Raw genomic sequence first — 25,871 nt, 5'->3', positions numbered from 1 at the left:
GGCCTGAGAAGAGCTGCTGACACAAAGCAGTGAACCACAAATGCGCATCTGTGTCACAGTTGTCCTTTTAGTTATGAATCTAATTAGCTCTTATGTAAACACACAATTCACAGGCAAGATGTGAACAAGGAAGTGCCATAATAACGGATATGGAGTTTCACTGTATTGTTTTCCACACTGCTGTGTGCTCTGCATGAGCTGCAAATTCAAGTCTAGCTTTCTATTTACAGCTAGAAGCTTATCCAACTTGCTTGAATAAACAATCTCTGTGGATAGAAAGTCCATGCTTCAATAATAGAATATAGCACTATGAATATACTACTGACCCATTTCAGCAGGATGGTGATACTTAAATGCTCAAGGCGATTAGAGAAGCTACACAAACAGAAAACCCAGTGATAAAGAGGGATTTCAACTATCCCCTTATTGACTGATACATGTCACCACAGGAGAGGAAGCAGAGAGAAAATTTCTGTGCAGCATTTAAATGACAGCTTCTTGGAGCAGCTAGTTATGGAACCCACTAGGGGAGAGGCAATTCCTGATTTTGTGGAGCACAGGATCTGTAGCACCCCACAAATATGTGGATATCCACTTTATAGCTGTGGATGTGGATAGCTGTAGACCATGTTGGCAGATTGCGGATGGATGCGGATCCAAGTTTTAGATTAGAGCCCTGCAAATCTGCAGCTATCTGATTTATACCCATGGACCATGTTTACGGATCACATGTAGACAGAAATTTTGTATCCGCACAGGGCTCTAAGGATTTGGGCCAAGAGGTGAATATAGCTGAACCACTTGCTGATCGCGCCCATAATGCAATTCAATTTAACATCCTTGTAAGGGGGGGAGGGAATACCAAAGAAACCAACCACAGTAGCATTTAACTTTAAAAAGGAGAATTACACAAAAACGAGGAAGCTAATTAAGCATAAATTAAAAGGAACAGTGCCAAGTGTGAAACGCCTGCATGGAAACACCATAATAGAGGCCCAAATTAAATATATCTCCCCCCCCCCCAAAAAAAAAAAAAAAAACCCAAACAAACAGTAAGAGGTCCAAAAATATGCCAGAATGGCTATACAGCAGAGTAAAAGAGGTGGTTAGAGGCAAAAAGGCATCCTTTACAAACTGGAAGTGAAGTCCTATCGAGGAAACTAGAAAGAAACAAACTCTGGCAAGTCAAGTATAAAAGTCAGGACAAAAAAGAATCTGAAGAGCAACAAGCAAGACATAAAAACAGCAAAACATTTTTGAAAGTGCATCAGAAGCAGGAAGACTGCCAAACAGTCAGTGGGGCTACTGGACAATCAAAGTGCTAAAGGAGCACTCGAAGACAATGCTGTTGAACAGCACCTAAATGAATTCTTTGGATCGGTCTTCACCGCAGAGGATGCGAGGCAGATTCCCACACTTGAGCCATTCTTTTTAGGTGACAAATCTGAGGAAGGGTCCCAGGGGTGCTGGAACAGGTTTTATAGTGGGGGTGCTGAGAGCTGTTGAATCAAACTGTAAACCCTGTATATGATGGAAACCACTTCAAGTGAGGGGGTGCGGTAGCACCCGTAGTTCCAGCTCCTATCAACTGTCCCAGATTGAGGTGTCATTAAAGGTGGTTTTGGAACAAATGGATAAATTAAACAGTAGTAAGTCACCAGGACCAGATGGGATTCACCCAAAAGTTCTGAAGGAACTCAAATATGAAACTGAAAAACAACCAGCTATGGTATGAAACCTCTTGTTTAAATCAGTCTCTATACCAGATGCCTGGAGGACAGGTAACATAACACTGATTTTAAAAAAAGGCTCTGGATGTGATCTTGGCACTTACTGAAGTTAGTCTTAACAGCCTGTACTAGGCACAGTGGTTGAAGCTATAGTGAAGAACAGAATTATCAGACAGCTAGATGAAAATGGCTTTGGTAAGGGAAAATCATGCCCCACCAATCTATTAGAATTCTTTAAGGGCGTCAACAAGAGTGATCTGGTTGACATTGGGTACTAAGACTTTCAGAACACCTTTGACAAGATCCCACACCAAAATCTCTTAAGCAAAGTAAGCAGTCATAGGATAAGAAGGAAGGTCCTCTCATGGATCAGTTACGCATTACAAAATAAGGGGATGGATCACTTGATAATTGTCCTGTTAATTTGCTCTGAAGTGTCTGGCATTGGTCAGTGCTGGAAGACAGGATATTGGACTACATCAGGGGTTCTCAAACTTCATTGTAACGCGACCCCCTTCTGACAACAAAATTTACTACACAACCCCCAGAGGGGAGACAGAAGCCTAGGCTCACCCAAGCCCCACCACCCTGGGTGGGGGGGCCAAATCCAGATCCCAAGGGCTTCAGTCTCAGGCAGGGAGCCTATAACCTGAAGACCTTGGGCTTTGGCCCTGGGTGTCGGGTTTCAGCTTCAGCGCCAAGCCCCAGCAAGGCGAATGCCAGCCCTGGCAACCCCATTAAAAAAAGGGTCGTGACCCATTTTAGGGTCCCAACCCACTGTTTGAGAACTGTTGGGCTATATGGACTATGAGTCTGACCCCGCATGGCCTTTTTTCTGTTCAAAAGCAAACCTGTTCAGTCCTTTTTGGGTACTGTCTGGTTGGTAGTCTTTAAAATTATGGATTAGCTGTACTTAAATACGTAATTCTGAGTGATGACAAGAAAAGCTCAAGTGTATGATTCAAAGGAATGAAACAAATGAGAAAAGCTGACACATACACAAAGCAACACCACCTAAGAACCACCCCATAGTGTTTATTCAACATTTACAACACTATCTTGTTACTCTCTCTTCTTACAAACTCGTTTTTATGAAATGAGTCTCAAAAGTGACTCCTGTATTTTAGAACTAATTATTAATCAATAAACTTATTTAGTCGACTTAACTTATTAACAGAAAGCAAGATACCTTTCTAGTCCGTGAGGGATATGGTTGCCGTTTTTACTTATTTATTTTAGAACTAGCATCAGCTTTCAGTTCTTAAATAGTCAGTTCTTAAATTTCAAAACCACAGACTAAGGTTTCTGAAAAATATTCGGGCATCACTATACATCTCTCCCCCCGTGCCCCAGGTTCTGATCCTGCAATTAGCTCTGCATGGGTGAGCCCCCTTCGTCTATGCAACACCCCAGTGAAATCAGTGGGGCTGTGTTTTGCATGGGACTTATTGCCCAATTGGGGGCTAAGATACAAAGTCTCAGTTTCATTCTCACTTTGCTCTATGTGAGAGTTGCAGCTTTATACGAAGGCAGAGAAACCTGTAGGAGAGCTCCCTCTTGTTAGGGCAACCTCTTGTTTTATGTGGTTCTTAGGGGTAGTCTTCAGCTATGCAAATTATATTTCTGATCCTCTTTTGTGGGCCATGTCTGCTAAAGCAACCAACTTGTCTTAACATCCTGAGTGATTGCTTAATGAAGGTTTAATTAGAATTCTTAGCACTTGTAGTTTTTCTGCCTTCAAAGGGACACTGTCATAAAAATCATACGTTGTAAACAGATGAGAGATTAGCAAGAGCTGAAATGTTTAAAATTAAGTCTACTTGTCACTACCTATGCTTTTATTATTTGCACTTCACTCAGCTCTGACAATGCAAGTTTTGCTTTGGTTCAGAGTCAATTTCACTTTCATGTTCTCAGTTCAGCAAGGGTTAGCTTTCAAACACTGCAAGAGTGTGATAGTTTGCTTACATAAACTTTTAACTGGATTTTTTTCTTTAATTGTGAGAACATTTCTATTGATTTCAGGTTTTATAAAAGCTTGCTGCAAAATGTAAATATCAGCCCAATTTAAGTTGGCCCATTAAATCCTCTTTGTACCCCTGTGAAGTAGGCAAGTATTAGACCCAATTTTCAAATGGACACTGAGGCAGAGATATTAAGTGATTTGCCCAAGGTCAAAGAGGGTCAGTATCGGAGACTATATTAAAACTCAGGACTTCCTGCTTCACTTCTGTGCTCAGATCATACCCCTCTAACTTGTCTCAATTGAATTATTGTTTTTTTCCTTCTCTGTGTATTCTTCAAGGCGCAGGAGCCATTTGTTCCAATACTGAGAGCACAGATCTGAGTCCATGAAATGTGGATGTGCAGGGGAACCATCTTTATAAGAAACCACAATAAGTCCACAATTAACCTGCAATGAAAAGCATAACATCAGTTGTTCAATATCAACAGGCAGGTTCAGTAGACTATTCCCAAGATTAAACTGCATTTTCACCACGTAGATCAATGTAAAGCTAAAATAAAAACCACTAACTTTAATAAGCAATGTTATTCACAATAAAGCACTAGGAGCCCAGTTTTCCAAGGTATGGAAGTGCCCAATGACTTGGAGTTGTAGGTGCTCAGCAATCCTACATATCAGGCCTTAAGGGTCTAATCCTGTGTTCTGGACACTGACAAAATTCCCATGGACTTTGAGTAGATTTTTGCTTGTGCCAGTACAGATTCAGGCCCATGCCACTCAGCAAATCAGGCTGTAAGGAAATGGTTCCTTCTGCATGTTCCACTAACTATCAGACTTGTCAAATAAAACAACATAAAAAGTTAACAGTGAAGAATAAAGTGATATCATTGGCCTAACACAGCCATTAAAAAAAAAAAAAAAAAAAAAAGGAACAGAACCATGTAGCTACTTCCTATATTTCTCAATGAAATGATCCTGCCATAGCATTAACTGATCTGTCTTTCCTTTCCTAAAAAGTCCTTGACAGGGCCTTGCGTATCCTGTCATTTTCTCCTGCTTTAATCTTCCCTCTCCAAATCAGGAACTGCCATCCTTCAGGCCAAGCCGACCCTCTTTGGAGTCTATAAACACACGTCCCTTGCTCAGCTGTTGAGTAATGGGCACCACTTCCCTTCACCGCCAAGGAATGGAGTAATGTTCCCGGATGGTTTAAGGAGGGCATTTAACCACATCCATTCAATTGCCAGTGGAGTAAGGCACTCTTCTAAGAGGCAATGAGGGGTGCTTGTTGCTAGCTCATTTCCTTGTCTGCCTGCTCTCAAGTTTGATTCCTCTCCTCCCCTTTCACATGCCATGCTCACGCAAAGCAGCAAGGAGCTGGATGCTTCTTCTCCCCCACTGTGTGTTGCCACGTGCTGTGTTCTCACTGTAAACTGGCCTACTGCGTTAGGGTTTGACTTTCCGTAGGGCTGTGCACCTGTAGTTCCCACTGAGTTCAGTTGGAGATTTGGGAGCTCAGCACTTCTCAATAGTTGTGCCATTTGCTAAGGGCCTGATGAGTGGAAAGTTCCTTGAGTACATTGACAACATACTGCTGACCAAGGGAGGCAGCAGGAGCAGCAATGATGGTGGAATTAACTTAGGCTGGGACAGGTGCAAGTGTATAAATGCTAGCTGCAGTTCTATATTGGATGGGGGTGACTAGAAGACGTGAGTGGGGAAAATGAAGTGGATGTGAGCACTGCTGCTTGTCTCAGCAGGTAGTAGGCCTACTGACCTGGAAGTCATAATTAGCATCATGGTTTATGGCTCCGGTATATGCTGCAACCTGTAGTGGGTTGTCAAATGTGTTCCGGAGATACGGCTTTGATTTCTCTGAAGTCTTCCAGTCAATCACACATAACTGGCCTCTGTAAAACCAAGCAAAAGAGGAGTATTTTAGTTAAACTACGTGCTAATGAAAAAAAAGTGACGTCAGACATGTAAGTCAAACACTTTACTCTATTTCTCCTGTTTCCTGCTGATGAGGTGTCATTTGTTATTATCACGTTGCTGGTGCCAGCCTGAGTTATGAACTCCTTCTGCACAGGCTGGATTAGATCCAGGGACTAATAAGTACAAATACCAATGGCAGTTCTAAATGACACCACTTTGGTTCACTTAGCCCTTTCGTGCTAACGTGCCACTCCATTGCTGTGTAGAGATGGCTCGCTAAAAGAATAGCAGCACTGCTGTTAGCAGGGCAATCTGTGTGATCTCCCCTGTTCCTCTCCTCCAATCCCTATTTCTCATCCTGAACCTGCCTGACCTCCCCTGTTCCATCCCTGGTGCTGCTGCTTTGATGCCTCTTCAGCTTTGCAGTCTCTCTGGCTTCCTCCCCCAGTCCACTCAACCTCCCAGCTGCTATGCGACGTGTCCTACCATCTTAGCCACATAACATCAAATAGGTCAGATCTGGCCCACAAGCCAGCTGTTTGGTCACCAAAGTCATATAAAACACAGTGCGATATAACAGGAGAACCAGCATCTCACCGATACTCAGCCACACAATCTACAAGCCCTGAATAGTGAAGAATCTCATGATGAACTGCACTTTCAAGAGCTTTTACTCCACTGATGTCTCTCAGGACATGCTGCACACTGGCTAAGTAGCCAGAGACCGTGGTATCTTTTTCCTGCTCCTTCGACGGGACCTCTTCAGATAAAAAGACAGATTCCAAAGCTGCATGGAATAGTTTTCCTTGAAAGAAGATGTCTATGAAAGATGACAGAAAAAAGATCTTTAAAACCCCTTTCTTAATAAGCAATGCTCATATATGGGATAAATATGTATTTTTAGAACTACTATATAGTTGAGACTCTAAAATCAGCCCCATTTTGGTGCTGAAACAGCTTCAAGGATATAGGAAGGGAACAAATAATGGAATTATTTAAGGTATTAATCTAAATTAGCCTCTGTGTTCATGAATTGTCCCGGAGCAATTGACGATGTAGTCAGATTTATTCTTTAGTCAAACATATTTGCCATACAATTTCTATGAATCAGTGTTGGCCTGTAGAATGCTTTTGAGCAGTTCATTGTATTTGATATCAAAGCTGTGATGGTTAGTTTTAATTGGATGCAAATATCAAAGTCTCCAGAACTGTCATCTCCAGTTATTCAAAAATTCTGGGTGTCCCATGACCCTCAGACAATCAGTTATAGTGCAGTGAGCCACTTTATTCCCAAACATTAAAAAAAAAAAAAAATCATTCTATCTGTAGAGGTGCTAGTCAAACTCCATAAATCAGGTGGGAAGTATCAACCTGTTGCAGATTCTAGCAAGTACTACCAAAATAATGGGGGTTGGAGCAAGGAACTCCTAAATTCTAATCCCATTTTACCACTAAGTACTATTAGGTTATTGGTCCAACCCCTGTGGTTCTTGTAGTCAATGGGAGTGTCCCTGAATAAGCAATCAGGGAAGGCCTCAAAATGTGGTCCATTAATACCAGGCATTCTTGTGAAGTGCTTTGGGATTCTGAAATGGACGCTGCTATATGGATATGCAAAGTGTGCGTCTTCTAGGGCCAGATGTGTCAGCTATGCTATTGAGCACGGCCCATTATTTTTAGAAGCACTTTGGTTAGACTTACTTTTAGTATATTCTGCAAAACCATCTTTTCCAAGTTCCAGAATCATCCGCTGCTTCCACCTCTTCAGGTAGAACGCCTGGTCCAAAGGCATGGTTTGCTGAAGAACACTCGTCACACTGGGCATCTTGTGCCTTTGTAAACTGATTTTCAGCAGGTGCTTTCCGTCACTGTTTGAAGGCAAAGGTCTCTTATTGGAGTTTATCAGAGGGACCCAGTTTTTTGGAATTTTTGCTTCAACATCCTTAACTGGAGGCTTAAATTTACTCACTGGTCCATATATCAGATTATCTTCTTCAAACAATGTTTCCGGTGTCTGAGGGCTGGCTTTGGAAGATGTGACAGAACGGACCAAGTTCATGTATCTTTCTTGGTCAACTTGTTCATAACCATTCTCTTTTTTCTTCTTGCTACAAAGGTAGGAGGAGATACACAGGCACACACATGGGACTTGATCTTTGCAAAAATGTTCTGTGAACAGCATTTTTAGTCTCCCAGATTTTCTGGTTAATAGCTTGAGGGATTTCATTCCCTGAAGCAGCATTTATAGATGGTTAAACAGAGTTTTCTTTCTTCTGTTAGGAGCATTCATAATCTTCCATAATTTCCTACTGTAGAAAAAGAATTTCCATGATTTGAAGAGTTACTGCACTTTAGTATCATCAAGCTATCATCTCCCTTTACAAATTAAAGCTGCACAGTATTCATTAGTGCCTTTCATATCAACTGAACTTCAACCACTTTGAGTTAAACAATACAGTAATAGTGAGAAATAATAGCAGATGGAAAGATAAAATAAGAGGTATAGACAAGGAAAAAATGTTTTCTGATTTGAAATGAGGTGGAGAGAAGGCAGTTGCAAGTGGGAGAAGCTGCAGTGCAGAAGGCTCTGCCTCTTACAGTATCAAAACTGTAGGAAGGTACAGAGAAGATGGTACTACCTGCAGGGAGAAAGAGACAAGCTACATGGGCTAGACAGAAGCAAGTCCCTGGAGTAGAATTAACTGACTAGAGAGGGAAGATGAGCTCTTCGGGAACGGTGGGGACGTGTTTGTTCTCCGTACGTGTGAGAAAGCAGCCAGCAGTTTTATGTACAGCCTAGAATCTGGAGAGCTGAGACTTGGAGAAGCCTGAGAGAAGGGAAATAAAAAATATTCGCAATCTTCAAATACCAGTTTAAGCTGTTTTGGAAAATATATATTTTAAATTAAAAATTTAGATTTTTTCCTAACTGAGAATAAAACAAGTCCTATTTTTAAGCTAAGACATTTTAGGATATTTCTTTAATAGAAGCTGCAGACCAAGATAGTCTAGTTTATAGCCTGGCTTTGAAAAGTATGTTGTAGTTGCAATTTTTGGTTCTGACCCTGAGTAGTTGCACTGAAATAACTGTTTCCTAGTATGCTTAAAATTAAACATAGGTACAAGTCTTTGCACTATTAGGGCTTAAGTTTCCTCTACTGAGAGCTATCCACTTAGCAATCAAAGTTACTTCATTCCATGTTTTGCAAATAAAACATGCAGGCAATATGTATTACAAGCTAACATGACTGCTTTGTTCTTGAAACATTTCAGTATTTTTCATTTCATTCACTGCATTTCTCAAACACTCCACACGCTGTTCAAACAGTAGGAGTACTAGGAAAAAAAAATACAGAGGTCTTGATCTTATAAATTATTCTAGACAGGGACATCCCTGTGCTCATACGGAGTCCCGATGAAGTCAATGGGGCTCACAGAACAACTTGCAAGATCTGTGCCCAAAAGCGCTTATAGCTTAGTAGATGGAGCAATCCTAGTGACAAAGGACCTTATGCAGTCCCAGTTAAGGTGCTTCCCTTACTAGCAATTCATCAAGGGAATTGCTAGTAATTTTAGGATTACGTCGTGGACTATAAAAGAGAAAGAGAGGGGGAAAAAAAAAAATCACAAAAAAATCACAATACAAGATGTTCCATCCCAGAATTGTTTGCATTGTTTTGTATAATGTAAGTTAACCCCTTTGGGAAACCATAAGGAATGTAGTGGAAATGAAAAATAAATCATAACTTCCTGGTCAATATAGCTATTGTCATTTTTTCTGGTTTAGAATAAAAACAAAGTACTTTTAAAAAGGAAACTTTTCCTACTAAGACATTTTGAATACCAAAATATACAATTTCCCTATTATTACATTTGTATAGCAGAGAGGACAGTATCCAAGCTTAAAGGGATAAGTCAAAATCTTGATCTACTTAAAAAAAAAAAAATTAGGATTGTGTTGTGTCCTGTTATGTTTGCCATGTCCTCTTATATCTGTTAGCTCTTTTCCAGTGTGCAACAGTGGGAAATTGACATGAATCTTGCTCTGAGCATCCTGACATTCAGACTCTTGTCTAGTTTAGTTTCCTGCCTGCACACAAGAATAGAGCAGTCAGGTGTAGTAGGGAAGGGCAAACCAATCCATTCCAATCATTTTCTTACTAAGACAAGGTGTGCAACTATTGTCAAAATTAGATCATGAGTAGTAACCATGTAGATTGATTTTATGTAATGGGCTAAATTCTGCCCCATTCAATATCATTGAAATTAATTGCACAAGCTTTGAGTAAAACCTGAACAATATCAATTTTTGTATTACTTCTCATTTTTACTTGGTGGCAGGATGTTTTTCTCCAGTTTTGTTCTTCCTATAGTAGGGGCTTGATCCCTTCTTTTTAGTAATCCATTTATTCTTTCTGATTGTGTAAAGTAGTACTGTAGTTTGCATTAAATACACATCAGTTTCAGTTCTTCACAGACACAATTATAAAGTCAGTCCACCTTGGGCTTCTTGTGAGCCTTATATTTCATGTTTGCTATCACTGAACAGAAGCTAAACGAATAGAGAATTGATTAAAACAATCCGTTCTTGCCAATAGGTACTCTTCTTTAATCCTGTGACCACTCTTCATTTTTAATAGAATTATTTCCAGTCTCTGATTTAGGTCAGTTACCGGTCATAATTTGCTACTTGCTAGACAAACAATAAGGAGTGATGTTTGTAAATTATGAAAGAGGTATAAATTCTAAAGACTGTCAAAATATACTACCTTGTGTATGAAATGATGTGAAGTGGTGAGCATAGCAAATTGATATCTAAAGGTCAGCCGTTGTTACCAGAAGCAAGTTATTTCAGGGAAGCATTGTTTCATTACAAAAATCTGGGTAGGGAGATAATCCGTTCTCCCTTGCTCACACTACCAATTTTAGTGATTGGGGGAAATTTATAACCTACCTGCTAGCATGCACGTGCCCATTGACCTCTCATGCCGACATACAGAAGAAAGTCTTATGACGAATACAAACTAAAGGACATTCTTGAGTTTTTATGAAGGAGAATACTAAGCTCTATGCCCTGAATCACACGATGTTTGTATGTAAAGAACCCATGATCACTTACAAAGGAAAATTAAACTCTGCCTACACTCGCTGTACAGAGAGACAATTAAAAAAAAAAAAAATCTAGTCCTACTCCTTCAAATTCAGTGATAAATCCTGGTCACGTGCCTTAGAGTTGCACGTATGCCAAGAAGACTGCTGCCTACTGGGTGGCAAATACAAGCCACTAATTCCACCTCAGTGGTAACTGCAATGAGCATTACTTAACTTGTTTATAACAATAGTATCTAGTTCTGATATTGTACTTTTCATCCATAGTGCTCAAAGCCCTTTATAAAGAATGTCAGTAACATTACCCCCGTTTCACAAATGGGGAAACTGAGGCACAAAAGGCAAAATTATTTGCCCAAGATCCCTTAGCAGTCGAGTGATCTAACCACTAGGCAACACGTGTTGCCAGTTTTCACTACATTGGGGTGAGAGTCCCCCTTCCTGGATGTTGACTTTAACAGAGAAAGTTAAAAGGTCTCTCTGGGGATGTGTGTTGCAGTGAGGCAGCCTAGCCTGGTGACTACAACAGCAAACTGGGAGGCGGGAGATCTCGGTTCTGTTCCCAGCCCTGCCACTGGGCTGCGGGGTGGCCATGGCCAAGTCACTTTCCTGGCTCCGTGCCTCAGTTTCCCCATCTATAAAGTGTGGGATGACGGCGCTGTCCTCCTTTGCCAAGCGCTGGGAGGTCCGGGGTGAAGAGGGCTGGATGCTATTAGTACAGTGCCTCCTTCCCTGAGGAGAACTGTCTCCACGCGGCTCGGGGCAGCTCCCCCAGCCGGCGGCAGCGGGAGGCTGTTGCCCCACCGGGGGCCCGGCCAGAGGGGGACATGGCTCAGCCCAGCCGAACCCGTCTCTCTCGCCGGACTCGGGGCCCTTGCCCCGCTCCCCAGCCGAACGCCCTCCCTCCAACCGTTAAGACCATTACCTTCGCTCACTCAGCGCCTGGCCTGCCGCTACCTTCCCGCCAGAACAGCGCGCCGCCTCTCGGGATTTGTAGTTCTCTCCCCCCTTCCCTCAGCCTATCGGCTGTACAGCGCGTTGATCCGGAGAACTACAACACCCACAATGCATTTCGCCTCCCTCCTCGGCGCGGAGCTCGGCGGTTGAGATTTACGTCAGCGGAAGGTTACAGTTGTGATAGGAGCGGGGGGGGGGTGTGAACATGTGACGGAGACGGGTGACGCCCACTTCCCAAGCCGCCCTCTGAACTAAGGGCAGGGTCGCCGAGCGTACATGCCTAGCCGGGCTTTCCCGCCCGGAGCCAAAATGGCCTCCCCAAGCCGGGCGCGTGCTCCCCCTTCTGGGAAACACGTTTAGGTCTCTATGGTGGGCCGCGCGCGTGCTGCTGGGAAGGTGGGGGAGGCGCTGAGGAGGCGGCGCCCGGCCCCGCTCGCGTGGGTCAGGTGGCCTGAGCCTATATGAGCCGCCGCGGGCGCTGAGGGAAGGGGGCGGCTGTGGGCAAGGAGCGGCGGGCGCTATGGCTGCGCTGCCCGAGGAGGTGGAGGAGAAGAGGAAGGTACGGGGCGGGGCTCGTGTCGCTGTGGGGCGCCCTGGGGGCTCAGGCCCCCCTCTGGGGGCTGCTGCCCCCCCCCCGGGGGGCTGAGACCCCCCCGGCTCCCTCTCCCTTGGGGCCGCTTCGCCCCTTCCCCGGGCTGGATCCTCCTCCCAGTGGGGCTGTGACCCCCAACATCCCTATTCCTTGCCAAGGGGCCGCTGGCTGAGCCACCCCTGCTGGGGGGCGGATGACCCCCCCGCCCCCCACCGGTGGGGCTGGCTGCCCGTCCTGGAGCCCCTGGCTGGGCTCTGCCCGGGGGTAGGTCTGTAGCTTGCCTCCCCCTTGTGCTGCGCTCTTTGCCCTGCCCCCGTCTTCGCTCCCTGCTTTAAATTCCCCTGTGTGTGTGTGTGTGTGTCTTGGCTGTGCCAGTGCCCGGACCACGGGGGCAGGGCTGGTGCTGTAACTAACGCACCGTGGCCCCTCCCCAGGGCACCGTGACTACTGACCCTAGCCACGTGAGACCTGCGGAGGCAGCGCAGAATCGCTCTCCTGGGGCGGCTGAGTGACTTCAGTGTCTTTGAAAGCTGAACCCCCCAATGCTTTAAACAAAATGCGCCCTGTACCCTAGGATTGTGTGTTGATACAGTAGGGAGGAAAAGGCAACAGCAGCTTAATACCCACAGCTCCAGTGAAGTACCAAGGGAGTGTGTAAGGGCACGAAAACAGTATGCCTTAAGCCAAATACCTGACCTGTGGGCAGGATCTGGTCTCTGTCTACTTATATGGCTGACTTTGGTCTGGCTAGCCTCCATGGTTGCAAAGAGAACTTTCCAGATGTGACACCCCCCCCCCCCCCACTGTTCCTCAGATGTTATTGTCAGCTGCTGGAAATGGCCCACCTTGATTATCACTACAAAAAGCTCCCCCCCCCCCACTCTCCTGCTGGTAATAGCTCACCCTAAGTGATCACTGTCTTTACAGTTCTCAGAGTAGCAGCTGTGTTGGTCTGTATTTGCAAAGAGAAAAGGAGTACTTGTGGCACCTGAGAGACTAGCAGTTTGTTTGGGTGTGGGCTTTCGTGAGCTACAGCTCACTTCATCGGATGCAGCTGTAGCTCACGAAAGCTTATGCTCGAGTGGATTTTTTGGTCTCTAGGGTGCCACAAGTACTCCTTTTCTTTTTTTCTCTTTACAGTGTGTATGGTAACACCCATTGTTTCGTGTTCTATGTATATAAATCTCCCCACTGTATTTTCCACTGAATGCATCCAATGAAGTGAGCTGTAGCTCACAAAAGCTTATGCTCAAATAAATTGGTTAGTCTCTAAGGTGCCACAAGTACTCCTTTTCTTTTTTGCGAATACAGACTAACACAGTTGCTACTCTGAAACCTGTCATGATGTGCTGTCTTCCTGAGTCTGCAGGCAGCTAAAGTAATGATGGAGGGGGGTAAACTCTTTGAATTTGAACTCTAAAGCTTATGTCAGCACTACTTAACTGCTGATCATTTTAACAGTCTGATTGAGGGATGGGGTCTTAGTGAAGCTTGCAAGGGGGTTGGGGAAAATGTGAGTTGCAGGGAATAAAACAGAGGGGAGGAAGGAGGTGATGCACAAACTTAGGGAAAAGGGTGGTGAAACAAAAAGGAGGATGGGGAAGGAAGAGAAACAAAAGGCAGAAATAGCAGTAGCCTTAAAATGGAACAAAATGTCAAAATAAACTATATTGAATGTTTCATGGAAGTACTGAACAAATGAAAGTTCAGGTAATGCATATAAACTGCTGGTGCTCAAACAAGATTACCTCTTCCAGTTAGCATTGCTTCAGTCTTTTCTGGAGTTGGTTTCAGACAGCTGTCGTCTTTCATGATCCAGTCTCCCAGAGTCATGCTATTACCTGTGAGACAGCCATGATTTCTAGATGAAACACAGGCTGCATGTCCTTAATAACAGTCCATGTTGATAGTTTTCTTTTAATGGTTGTACCTTGCATCTTGGAGCAGTGAGCCCTAAGGGACTTGGCATGTTGGCGCTCTTGTGGGAGGACAGAATGCTCACCATCATCATAGAAATGACTGACACTTGCTTAGTGTGGTATCTGCTGCGACATGCAGACTTCTAACAGTGTTGTGCCAATTCAAATTAATTTAAAACAGAAACCTATTGAGTTATACTTATCTGGCACACCCCACCATGACTCAGAGCCCACTTTACACTTTCTTTAGCTAGCACTAGTTAGTGTTAGCCATTTTTCCAAGATATTAGCCAAGCTGTGTGAATGTCCATTTATAGCAGTAAACTGCCCCAGCATTGATTAAGCCCCTTGGCTGGCGTTACAAAACGTAAACTTTTGTCTCCGTGATGGCTTTTAATAGGAGCATTGCCTTTTAAAATTGCCATGCTTGCTATACTTCTCCTGCACACTGAACAATGTAGTGGTCTTGCCCTTAGATCAGACCACCATCACTAGTTTGGCAGGGGGAAGATGAGGGGGGAGAGTTATAAATGTCTGAGGCGGTCTCTCCTGTTGGAGTCTTGGAAACTTTCCTCTAGAAGAGAGTGGCTTTTAAGGGGCACCTTAAATTTAAATTCTCCAGTAAAAATGAGGAAAACTAGAACCTGCACGTATTTTTGTAATACGCTTCACAGCAACCATGAAGTCTCACTTTGCTTCCTTTGTGTACTTCTGTTCTAAAATGACACCTTCTGTTTAGAACATGTGGAGGAAAGCAGAAGTTAAATAACTTCTCAGAAGCTCTCTTGCAGTACACTGAGATTATTGGCATGGACAAAAACAGTGTTTTCTTCAGCTATTAGCTCAATGGAATTGTCTTAATGAGTAGAAAGCCTTCTCTGAATCAGTGTAGACAAAGCCCCTTTCAGCTGGGTTGTGGGGAGGACAGAGTTCTTATGGGCTCTGGGCCAGGAATAAACTTAAAATTACAGTACTGCCCAGCCTTCAATCTGTGATGGAGTTTCCCCTGAGGTCTTTGAGAGACTTGCATGAACATCAAGGGTAGACAGAGCATGGTCTCAGTGTAGTAACTAAACTTCTTTCACTGCTTATTATATCAATATTTCATCTAGAAGTAGCATCATGTAGTCAGAAAATTGGCTCCCTTTTAGGACCACAGATGTTCCTACTCCCTCTGTCTTCCCTCTGTTTCTTTCTTTGTGGATTTCACTTCTGGTCTCTTCCCCAACTCTGTTGAAACTTGTAATTGAATGGTTATGCTGACATTAAAGTGGCATTAACATCCCAGTGCACTTAATGGGAAGCAGCATTTCAATCACTGTTTCAAGCTGTTTGCAGGGTCAGGGAGGCAACTGTGCTGATTATGCTTGTGTAACCTTCCAATTGTGGCTCAAGGATTAGGTAAGTACTTTAAACAAAAGCTTAGATTCTGCTTGTTCTTGAATGTCTTTGGGCCCTAACTATCAAGCAGGGTGGGTGTCTGACCTCTGCTTCATAAGCTAAGCTTCTTGGTGGGAGTTGAGACCATGTGTTTTTACACTGATGGAAGGGGGTCAGGGTGTGAGTAGGATAGGTTGGAGGTGGGAAAGGACTGGGAGGAGTGGTGTGCTGGTCTAGCTTGGGGAAAGCAAAGGGAAAAGGTAGAGATGACCATTAGGAGTTTACTTAACTGATTTAAAAACAAACTTAAGTGGCAAGCTGCTTAAAGCTCTTAAAAATCCAGAAGGTGTCTAGAGATAGCAAAATGGTACAGAGTTGGAGCAGGTGCCCTCCCCGGCAACTTACAAGTCTGTCATCCAGCAGGGAAATCAAACCTGCCTCTTTCTTTAGACTCCTGGTTTCAAGGAGGCTGAGGATGGAGTGATCATTTCCCCAGAGTGACTTAAGGCCAGGCCTAAACTAAAATTTAAGTTGACTCAGTTAGGTTGCTAACGGGTGTGAAAAATCCACACCCCTGGGTGACATAGTTAAGCTAACCTAAACAGTCTTGGCAGGTAGTGGAATTATTTACTGGGGAAGAAGATCCCAAAACAGATGTGGGTGAGGGATAAGGTACTGGAGATACTCCCCCTGCAAAAGCTAGAAAGCTGAGGGAGTGGTAGAGTAGTGGACAGCACTGCCAACCTTCATAGCAGTCAGGAAGATCTGGAAGGGGGTGGCAATTAGGGAATGGGAGAAAAGTGTGTTCCTTTCCCCAGGAGTTGGGTTGGCTTCAAACATGCCACACCTAGTGGCAAGAGGCTGATGTACCAATCCCTAGACAGGGTCCAGGTGCAACACACTGGTAGGAATTCTAACTCTCTACTTTTTTCAGTAGCTGAGAGAAAGCTGGCTTTTTCCAGACAGTGCCTGCTCCCGCCCAACTTTGCATTGGTCCAGTGGCTAGTCCCTGCAGTATCAAGTGGCTAACAATTTCCAAGACCCATGTGAGGATGGGTCTGTGTGGGAAAGGCATACATTTGCCAACTCTCACAGCACACTTTTCAAAGCAGAGGAAAGGAGCAGCAAAAGTAGAAAACAGAACACATGGAAAGGAGGAGGGGTATGTGTGGGGTGGGGAGGAGTAGAATCAAGAGAACAGGAAATGGAATGCAAAGGACAGCATGATCTATTAGAGGAAGGAAAAGTGGTGTGAAGCCAGGAAAGGAATGGATACAATACTTTAAAAGTAACTATTCAGTCAAGTCACTTACTTGACAAACTTCACCAGTACTTACAGATTTATCTGATAAATACTGTCCTACAGAACTCAAACAGCTCTATAGCTGGTCAAATATTGGAACATGAATATATTTAGCAAGTGCCAGTGAAACTGACTATATTCTGCTGTTCAATCAGTCCTACTAGTACATTGCACTTCAAAATAAGCCCTAAATAGAAGGCAAAGCATGCTACCCAACCAGTTACTGTATTGTTTAGATCAGGGGTTCTCAACCATTTTCTTTGAGGTTCCCCCCCAACATGCTATAAAAACTCCATTCACCACCTGTGACACAACTGTTTTTCTGCATATAAAAGCCAGGGCTGGTGTTGGAAGGTAGCAGTTGCCTGGGGCCCCATGCCACAGGTGGCTTAGCAGAGCTAAGCTGCTCAGGCTTTAGCTTCCATCACATCTGGTGGGGCTCAGGGCCTGGGGCTTCAGCTTTCTGCCCTGGGCCCCAGTGAGTCTGTCAGCCCTGCTTGGCAGACCCCCTGAAACCTGCTTGCAGCCCCGCAGGGGGTCCCAGACCTCTGGTTGACAACTGCTGGCTTAAATTATGGGGATAGTACTTGAACAGTAGTGTGGTGGTGTAAGTGTGATGGTAATAGGTATTAGCAGGCTTCATCCTTTTGGGTACACTTTAATGCCCTAGGTGCTCTCAGGTGAAGAAGTTAATCTTTCTAGGACAAGTGGACTGATTCCAGTCCCCTGATGCCCTGGGTTGATACTGGTGGAGGATGTGGGTGGCAAGTGTCAGAGGGAAAGTGACTTGGTGCTCAGATAGTACAATGATGGCTCCTGCTAGGAGAACTAACAGTGTTGCTCCTGGAGACTAAAGAGTTGCTTCCTTCTCCTGGTTGCTGCTGCTGCTAGGACTTTTCTGGGGGAAATGAGTTTTCTTAAATTCTGCTCCACGTGTAGAGAGCACTGCTGGTAGATGAGGCTACTGGGACTAATGTTGCTGAGAGGAAGGGGGGACAGGTAAGCCATGCTCGGCAGCTTTCTCCGTGCTTGATGCTAGCTGCATTACATTTTCATGTGCAGTGGAAGGGAGCTTCATTATATAGAACAGTTGTTGTAAGACCCAAACCCTAGGACCTGAGTTTGACTGTAGTAGTGCTTGAATTGGTTCTGTCTAAAGAGGCTGGCTGTCATTGATTGTGGGCAGTTTCCGACCCATTCTCTGAGTTGGAGAACTGCACCACTGAAACACAAATGGGTACAAATGATGACGGTGCACCATCCACACAGCATCTCCGCAAACATCGGCAGGGTTTAGGGATTGTTGCATCTATTGCACAACTCGTAGCATAGCTGGAGCAGATCCATAACCTCTATGGCATGTCTGGTTGGACACTTACTGTAGTGAATACCCTTATTGCTTAATGGTTCTGTCCTGCATGCAGATCTGCCCATGTGCTGTAAGCCAGGGATTCAATGCTGCTATACCCTCAAGTCTCGGTGCTGATGACAGGATGGAGAGTCTCAAACCTCCTCCTGAGCTGCTGTGAAATGAGACTGGGTCCTGTTCTGTTGCTGTTAAATCAGTTCTATACATGGAAGGGCTGTGAGTTTTACTTCATCTCAGGGTGGGTTTGATTTAAATCACTGGTCAGGAAGACTCAGTTTAATCATGGGTTTTCTATAGAAAAGTGCATTCTTGTTGTTATAACCTTAATACATATTCTTCACAACTCAGATGTAGGTTTCATTTTTAGAAGGTGCACACTATACATTTTTAAACAGTGATTTATTTTGAGAACTTTTCAGATTAGTTTTACCGCTATATCAGAAAATGAATGATTGTTTAGTTATTTCATTTACCAAGGTAATTGAAGCAGATATTTATGAAGTCATTGGGAAGGTGAACTATCTCCAATTCAATAGGTTAATCATTAATATTTGGAGGATTTTCTTGCCATGCTGTATTAGGAGAACATCATGAGACATTTAAATTATTTTATTTAACTAAAACAACATCAAGTATTCTCGATTTTTTTCTTCAATAGCAAACATATAATATAAGAAAACAAGCATATGTCCTCGCTTCATATTTATCTCCAGACTCCTTCTCCTTGTCCAGAACTATTCTGCCCCCCAACAATCTTCTATTCATTGGACTTTTTGACTTTTTGAAACTTTGCACTTTTAGAGAGAGGTAAGGGATTGACTGTGTACACAAATTTGCAGAGGGACAATAGAGTTGAGGTCTGTTATTTCTCACCTTTACATATTTATTTTAAAACATTTTTGCTGTTAACAAGCATGTTACCTCTGGAGACACAAATCCACAGTTTGAGAACTGCAAAACTGGTGCATCGCTGGTGGTATCTTATAGACTGAGCCCCATTGGGTAGATAGAAAGATTAACCTAAATCTATACAGAAGCCTGTGGAACCCCATAAAATTGGGTCCCTAATCCATGAACTATTGGAACTCATTTACAAAACTTTTCTTAAAAATTACAGTAATATATTTTCATACTATAGAATTTATAATCCCTATTCCATGATGAGATTATAGCTCAAAGTTATCTTTAGATAGGTTTTTCCCTCAAAGCATTTTATCAAAAAAACCCAATTTAAATAGGCCCCCTGCCCCCTTTTTTTAAATTGCTTTTTATCCACCCAGCTTAATCTCACTGGCTGGGAGCACTAGTATAGATTGGCTGCCAGCATTCTGCCATCATGTTCTGTCGTCATGTTCAACCTGAAACACTGGAAGCCCATCAGTAATGTTACTTCCACTAGTGCTAGCATCAATGGAATTACAATAGTGGGATATCTTCAGAACTATGTGGGCACAGCCCTTCTGACTTCTCTTGGAGAACAATCTGGATCAGTAGTTTGCCCTTCAGTCCAGTCACCTCACTCAGGTGCTTAACAAATAAGGCTAAAATAGTAACACTAAACAGGGGGCAATGTCGTCTTGCTCCCTGGGTATGTCTGCGCAGGGATGAAAAAACCCATGGCTGGCCCAGGTCAGCTGACTCAGGCTCACAGGGCTCCAGCTCCAGGGCTGAAAAATTGCTGTGTGGACATTGGGCTCAGGCTGGAGCCTGAGCTCTGGGACCCTGTGAGGATGGAAGGTCCTAGAGCTTTGGGTTCCCAGACCAAGCCCGACTGTCTACACAGCAATTTTTGGCCCCACGACCCAGAGTCAGTTGATGTGGGCCAGCCATGGCTGTGCTGTGGGTCTTTTATCCCTGTGTAGACATGCCATCAGTTTCTTTGCTTAAAGTACAAATTTAATGTAATTCCAACTCTGAGCTTCCCCAGTTAAAATCCGTGATGGGAAATGTTGCTATTAATATCTGCACTAATATATGCATTGCACATATGTAGTGCATGGTCCTGTTTTTCTGGTTAAATGCCTCGCTTAATAGACTGCTTATAAAACATATTAAAATTTCAGGACTGATGTGGCAAAGCAACTGGTGCTTTTGGAACTAACTTTTGCGTGTCCTGATTTTATTCCGGTTGCACAACTATTTACAATATTGCATAACCTATTTCTTTGTACTGTATATATTCTAGTAAATGAAGGCTTGAGTACATGTTTTACTGAAACAAAAAGGAAATCAAACTAGGTGCATGATGTTTGAAGCATGCAGCATTGCCCTGCTTTTTAATTATTTATAATATCTGCAGGTCACTTAATGTTTAAGATTACTGCTAGTGATGTCCTTCTAGAATATTTCAAAGTAAGTTTTCCTGACTAGATTCAGGAAAACCTCCATCTAAAGACATTAAATGGAACTGAGATTTTTTCTCAATATTTTAAGAACTCTAGAACATAGCGCTATAGTTCATCCAATAGAAATACAGCTGTGGAAGGTTGCTCATAACACTTCTTCCATATTTGTTTCTTGGCTACAATCTCTAAGATCTTGCTGCTAACGTATATTTTGTTGAAATTAGGTGATTTTGCTTTGCGTGAAAAAAAGGATGGCTTTAAAGATAACTGGTTAAAAGCAAAGCCACTTCATAAAATGACACCCCTTGTTTACACTTTTAGTAGTGATTGCCTCTTGTTCCAGTGTCCTAGCTAATAACTAAATTTCCTAATCAGGAGCTCTTGCACATGCTTAAAATTGATGAGACAAGTATCTGCAGTATATTCTTACTGCTAGTGTCCACATGCTGTATCTAAGTTCTGCAAAGCAAGCTTACTGATGTGGTTATTTGAAACTTTGGCTTATCAATGGGATCATCTATTGCAGTAACTTAAATGATAACATCTAATTGTTTGGCATCCTTAATATTAGGAAAATGTTACAAATAAGTAGTACTATATAAAATCAGTAACATAATTCAGGGACTTGCACAATAGCTATACGATGTGGATTGCTGAAAGCACTTGACTTTGTCATGTGGTGCTTAAAGACTGAATTTGCAGCTATGGTAGGCAAATGCATTTGACTTTGGGAATCTCACTTGCTCTTGATGGTACCAGTTGTCTTTTTTATTTTTAACTTCATTTCCAGACAAATGAGCATAAGCTGGAGTCAGAGCTGAGGGAACATATCACTACTTCTGGGTAAATTTACAAACTCTGTATCAAAACAATCATTAAATCAAAGAAATTCAGTTGTTCAAAATATCCAAACATTTGAAAGCGTAGAAATTCATAATCAAGGCATCTAAGCAACCTTAACTCTGCCCCCTCTTGCTAGAGGGCACTCTGCAGGGTGACAGGTGGCATCTGCCTCCCCACCTGCCGTTCCCTCTACTAGATTGCAGCATGCTGAAGATGAGGAGGAAACGAGCACCAGTAGCAAGGGGAGGTGAGCATGGGCCCCCACTAGCACTAATCCCTTCCATCCTCCCAGCCCGCTGCCTTTGGCATTTCCCACGCAGGTCCACGCGAAGATGCTTCCCCTGCAACTAGTCAGCTACCTTGGGCAACTTTTCCTGCTGAGCTGTCCCCAGCACCTTCCACCACCCACTCAGCTGCCTAAAGTGCCACTGCATGGGTGAAGAAGTAATATCTCCCAGCTCTCTCGACCACCCTCCCTAGAGAGGGGGTCACTGGATGGAGGAGGCCCTCCCACCATCTGTTTCTGGGTAGTGGGTGCAGAAGAGGTTCCTTTCTCTTCTCCACCCCTGCTCCCATGGTTCATTGCTGGAGGGCAGAAATGATGAGGTTCCACCTGTGAGAGGCCTCACACATGGAACAGTCCCAAACACAACAGATTCTCTAATCATGTGGGTATAGATCCTTTAGGAAGGTAAGAGAGACTGTTCCCCTTGAATGCCTCTCATCTAAGAGAGCATGGCCCAGTGGTTAGGGTGCTAGTCTGGGACACAGGAGGCCTGGGTTCATTTCCTTGCTTTGCCACAGACTTTTTTGACTGTTAGCAACTCACTTAGGGCTAGATTCACAAAAGGACTTAGGCACCAAGCTGCCACTTCAGGCATCTAAATCCTAGAATCCAGCCCCACTGGGATTCACAAAACTCCCACTGAGCTGTCGCTGAGCCATGTAGGTGCCTGAACTCCCTCTGTGCTTAAATTTTTGCATAAAGGTTCCCAGTCTGCCTGTTTCTGTCTCTGGGTGCACACTGATGCCTAAGCCCCACCATAATGCACGAACTGGGGAAACCTAGGTGTTCTCCACTTAACTTGCCTGCAGGGCCTGATCTGGGCCATTGGCTTAGAGGTGGCTTACTGAATTGGGCCACTATAGGTGAGCTTACACAAAGCAGGTGTGGGAGGAGGATTAGGGCCTGATAACTTTTAGCCCAGTGGTCAGGGTCTTTACCTGGTATGTGGAGATCACTGATTCAAGTCACCCTTCCACCTGAGGGTGAGAAGAAATTTGAACAGGGGTCTGCCACTACTCAGATGAGTGCCTGAGTCACTTGGTTTGGGATGTTTGGCTGTGGGTGACTCGGGAAGCTCCGCAGTAGAACAGCTTCCAGCGGAGAAAGTGATTAAAAGTAGCCAGTGGAGCAGAGGGACTGGATCCTGGGGCTCCCACCTTTCAGGAATGGGCTCTAACCACTAGGTACAGAGTTATTCTCATGCTTGGGTGTCTTTTTCTCTCTGGCCCAATGATTCATTATTTATCCACAAGAATAGCTTCAACAGGAGAGACTGAGGGATGCCCACATCAGAATATCTCCTAGCCTACTGCTTAGAGCACTCACCTGAGAGCTGGCAAAGTCCTTTTTAAAATCCCATCTCCCCCCACAAGAGGGGGAGACCGGAACTGGTGGTGTCTCTGCTCCAGGTGAGTACCCCAATCACTGGGCTAGAAGTTGATGAGGGAGGTCTTCCCTGCTCTTCCTTCTCCCTCGCGCCCCCCCCCCCCCCAAAAAAAAAAAAAAATTCTTGCAAAAATGGTATAGCTATTTAACGCAAGGAGAGGATTGGCAGCTGAGAAGTCCAAGCAGTGGGAGGTCTCTCTCTCTGCAGCCTGGATTTAGGTGCTGAATGCTGTGAGGGGGAGGATGGCTGGGGGGCTTCGGATATCCCAGGGAAAGGGGTGAGTCCTATTGGCTAGTTTAGGCAGCAAGTCACCTAGCATGCTGGCTTTTGTGAACCCCATTCTGAAGTGCCTGTCTCTCCCCATCCCTTGTGAAGGGGTCCTAGGTGCCAAACTCAGGCTTTGTGAGTCTCAATGATTTTTCTAAGCACCTAAAAGTGAAGTGTGGTGATGCTGAGCATCACCAAGCCTCCATTTCTTTGTCAGTCTAGCCCTTCGTGTGCCTGTGCCTCAGTTCCCCACATGTGAAATGGGGATAATAGCGCTTCTTAACTCAGCGGTGTTGTGAGGAGCAATGCTTTACAGATTGTGATGTGCTCAGATACTGTAGTAATGGGGGGGAGGCATATAAAACAGACTGCATAGTCTCAACCCTTGCTCCCCCCTTCTCTGATTTCCAGTGGACCCTTCCCAGGATAATGAAACTGGTTTATCCAAAGTGGTTCTCCACCGTACCCCTGGGGATATGCAGAGGTTTTTGAGGGGGTACATCAACTTCTCTAGATATTTGCCCAGTTTTACAAGAGGCTATAGGAACAGCACTAGCAAAGTCCGTACAAACTAAAATTTCACACGGTGACTTGTTTATACTGCTCTGTGTACTAAACCCTGAAATATAAGTACAATATTTATATCCCAGTTGATTTATTTTATAATATGGTATAAATGAGAGAAAGCAATATTTCAGTAATAGTGGCTGACACTTGTATTTTTATGTCTGATTTTGTAAACAAGTAGTTAAGTGAGGTGAAATTTGGGGATAAACAAGACAAGAGACTCCTGAAAGGGGTACAGTAGTTTGGAAAGGTTGAGAGTCACTGATCTAGTGTGATCCCTTCCTCTTCTCTGTGCTCCAGTCCATAAGGATGAAGTTTCTGGTTTCTAGGAAGTTGGCTGTGCTGACCGACATTGAGTGTCCACAAAGCCTCCCACAGCTGGGAGGTTGTGGGCTGAAAGACAGTGGGATGTCCAAGATGAGTGTCGCTCCATTTAGTTCCAAAGTTAGCACATGTCATGTATGTAGGTATCTCCTACTCTTAAGCTGACTGTCAGAAATAACCTCAATTCCATAATTCTATAGGAGCCATTGTACTAAAGGAAGGAATCCCACAGCATTTTATTAGTATTGCAGTAGAGGCCAGGAAGAGCACCCAGTGATAGACCAAGGCCCAGCTGTACTAGGCCCTGCACAAACACAAGATTTAAAACTTGCTGTATTTATTTTTGTCCCTATTATGAGTTTCACACATCATGATCCACATGTGGGCCTTGGCTGCTTGAGAGGTCTGCTCTTGTGGGGGTGGGGAAGATACTAGTTGCTTTTTAACAAAAAAACCCCAAAAGTTTGATCAGATTTATGGGGGGATCACAATACCCATTTTTACAAATGCATTGATTACTCCAGTCACAAGTCGGGGCAGGAAGGAAGAGAAGAAGGCTTTGAATGGAAGTTCAGACTTGGTCTCAGCAATTGAATAGCAACTTCCTCCTCCGTTAAGACTAGTATAAAGTTAAAGGCTCCCCATTCTGCATTGTTAGCTGGGGCTTCAAGGGCAAAGAGGGCCAGCTTAATTAGACTCCAGCGCAAATCACATGTATTTGAATTCTTTTTACTTCGGAAGGAAAAATCTGTTCCCCCAACCTGGGTGGGGCGGTAGCTTTTCTTCAGACATAAGCTACATGAAGGGCTATGACAGGCTAGGAGCAACCAGTTGCACAGCTACAGGAAGGAACTCCGTGGGATTTGATTACAGTACAGAGATCAAGCGTGCAACCCCAGGCGGACTTCAAAAAGTGCATGGGTGTCTTCACATCCCTTTTTTTGAAGGAGACAATAACTAGCTGGCTCTAGAACCTAAGAGAAAAACAACCTTCATACTATTCCCTGCCCCCAGGCTGAATCTCAGCCTCCTGTTGCTCACTGAAATAAAGTGGAGTACTGAAAAATGTAGGTCTGCCTGTATTTTCACATGCAGATCTTTGTCCAGTCACCTCCCCTCCATAGCCCTGTCTGTGCTAGGAAAATGCGTGTAAGCCTTTCTGTGCCCGTGCAGCTACAAGGGTGTGACCAGCAGTAGCAACATTACTGCAGACCTCCTAGTAAGCTCCAGTCTGCATTAGTGCTGCTGCAGCTAACTGCACCAACGCAGGGGTGGGAGGGGAACCTACAAAAGTCTAGTGCAGACTATCTTTAAGTTGCCAGTAGCACTGTGAGCATATCTGGTTCAGAGATCAAGGCATGTGGCCAGTGGTGAGCCAGAGCTGGTTCACACCGGTTCGCTAGAACCAGTTGTTAAATTTAGAAGCCCTTTTAGAACCGGTTGTTCCGTGAAGGACAACTGGTTCTAAAAGGGCTTCTAAATTTAACCGGCCAAAAGTGGCGCCTTAGGCACCAACTCCATGGGTGCTCCAGCCCTGGAGCATCCAAGGGGAAAATCTGGTGGGTGCAGAGCACCCACTGGCAGCTCCCCAC

The 25,871-nt window shown here is 44.1% G+C and overlaps 2 protein-coding genes across 9 annotated transcripts in view; one reads left to right on the top strand and one right to left on the bottom strand.

Moving 5' to 3' along the window:
* Window positions 1–2,745: 2,745 nt before the first annotated feature.
* Window positions 2,746–11,822, bottom strand: MGME1 (mitochondrial genome maintenance exonuclease 1). 6 transcript variants are annotated; one of them, XM_037896203.2, is made up of 6 exons: window positions 11,666–11,710; window positions 8,271–8,459; window positions 7,333–7,940; window positions 6,229–6,451; window positions 5,474–5,606; window positions 2,746–4,143 (listed from the first exon to the last, which is right to left on the bottom strand). In XM_037896203.2, exons 3-6 carry the CDS (start codon window positions 7,871–7,873, stop codon window positions 3,982–3,984), a joined length of 1,059 nt encoding a protein of 352 aa, XP_037752131.1. In that variant the 5' UTR covers window positions 7,874–7,940; window positions 8,271–8,459; window positions 11,666–11,710; the 3' UTR covers window positions 2,746–3,981. The 6 variants fall into 6 exon arrangements, with proteins under 6 accessions (XP_037752131.1, XP_043400040.1, XP_007063205.3 ...); XM_043544105.1 differs by having other exon boundaries at window positions 10,586–11,672; XM_007063143.4 differs by lacking the exon at window positions 8,271–8,459 and having other exon boundaries at window positions 11,666–11,822.
* Window positions 11,823–11,975: 153 nt separating this feature from the next.
* Window positions 11,976–25,871, top strand: part of SNX5 (sorting nexin 5) — a 37,683-nt gene continuing 23,787 nt past the window's right edge. Inside the window, exon 1 of one of the 3 annotated variants that reach the window (XM_037896201.2) lies at window positions 11,976–12,256. In XM_037896201.2, the coding sequence (XP_037752129.1) occupies window positions 12,218–12,256 (39 nt within the window). In that variant the 5' untranslated portion in view covers window positions 11,976–12,217. Of the gene's footprint in view, window positions 12,257–17,835; window positions 17,891–25,871 lie in introns of those variants that run through there. The other 2 variants (XR_006289980.1, XM_043544103.1) reach the window with 2 other exon arrangements.

The sequence above is a fragment of the Chelonia mydas genome, chromosome 3 (genome assembly GCF_015237465.2).
Source record: "Chelonia mydas isolate rCheMyd1 chromosome 3, rCheMyd1.pri.v2, whole genome shotgun sequence".
NCBI classification, from domain to species: Eukaryota; Metazoa; Chordata; order Testudines; family Cheloniidae; genus Chelonia; species Chelonia mydas.
Note: the sequence above shows the minus strand (reverse complement) of the source record. Positions and strands in the feature narration are given on the sequence as shown.

What these genes read in the sequence shown, in the direction of transcription:
- MGME1 (XM_007063143.4), bottom strand. Translation starts at nt 7,873, where the DNA reads ATGCTGCTTCAGGGAATGAAATCCCTCAAGCTATTAACCAGAAAATCT. An exon ending in TTTTGCAGAATATACTAAAA is followed by an intron (nt 6,452 to 7,332) that starts GTAAGTCTAACC and finishes CATCTTTCATAG; the next exon opens with ACATCTTCTTTCAAGGAAAA. An exon ending in ATGCTAATTATGACTTCCAG is followed by an intron (nt 4,144 to 5,473) that starts GTCAGTAGGCCT and finishes TTTTCATTGCAG; the next exon opens with GTTAATTGTGGACTTATTGT.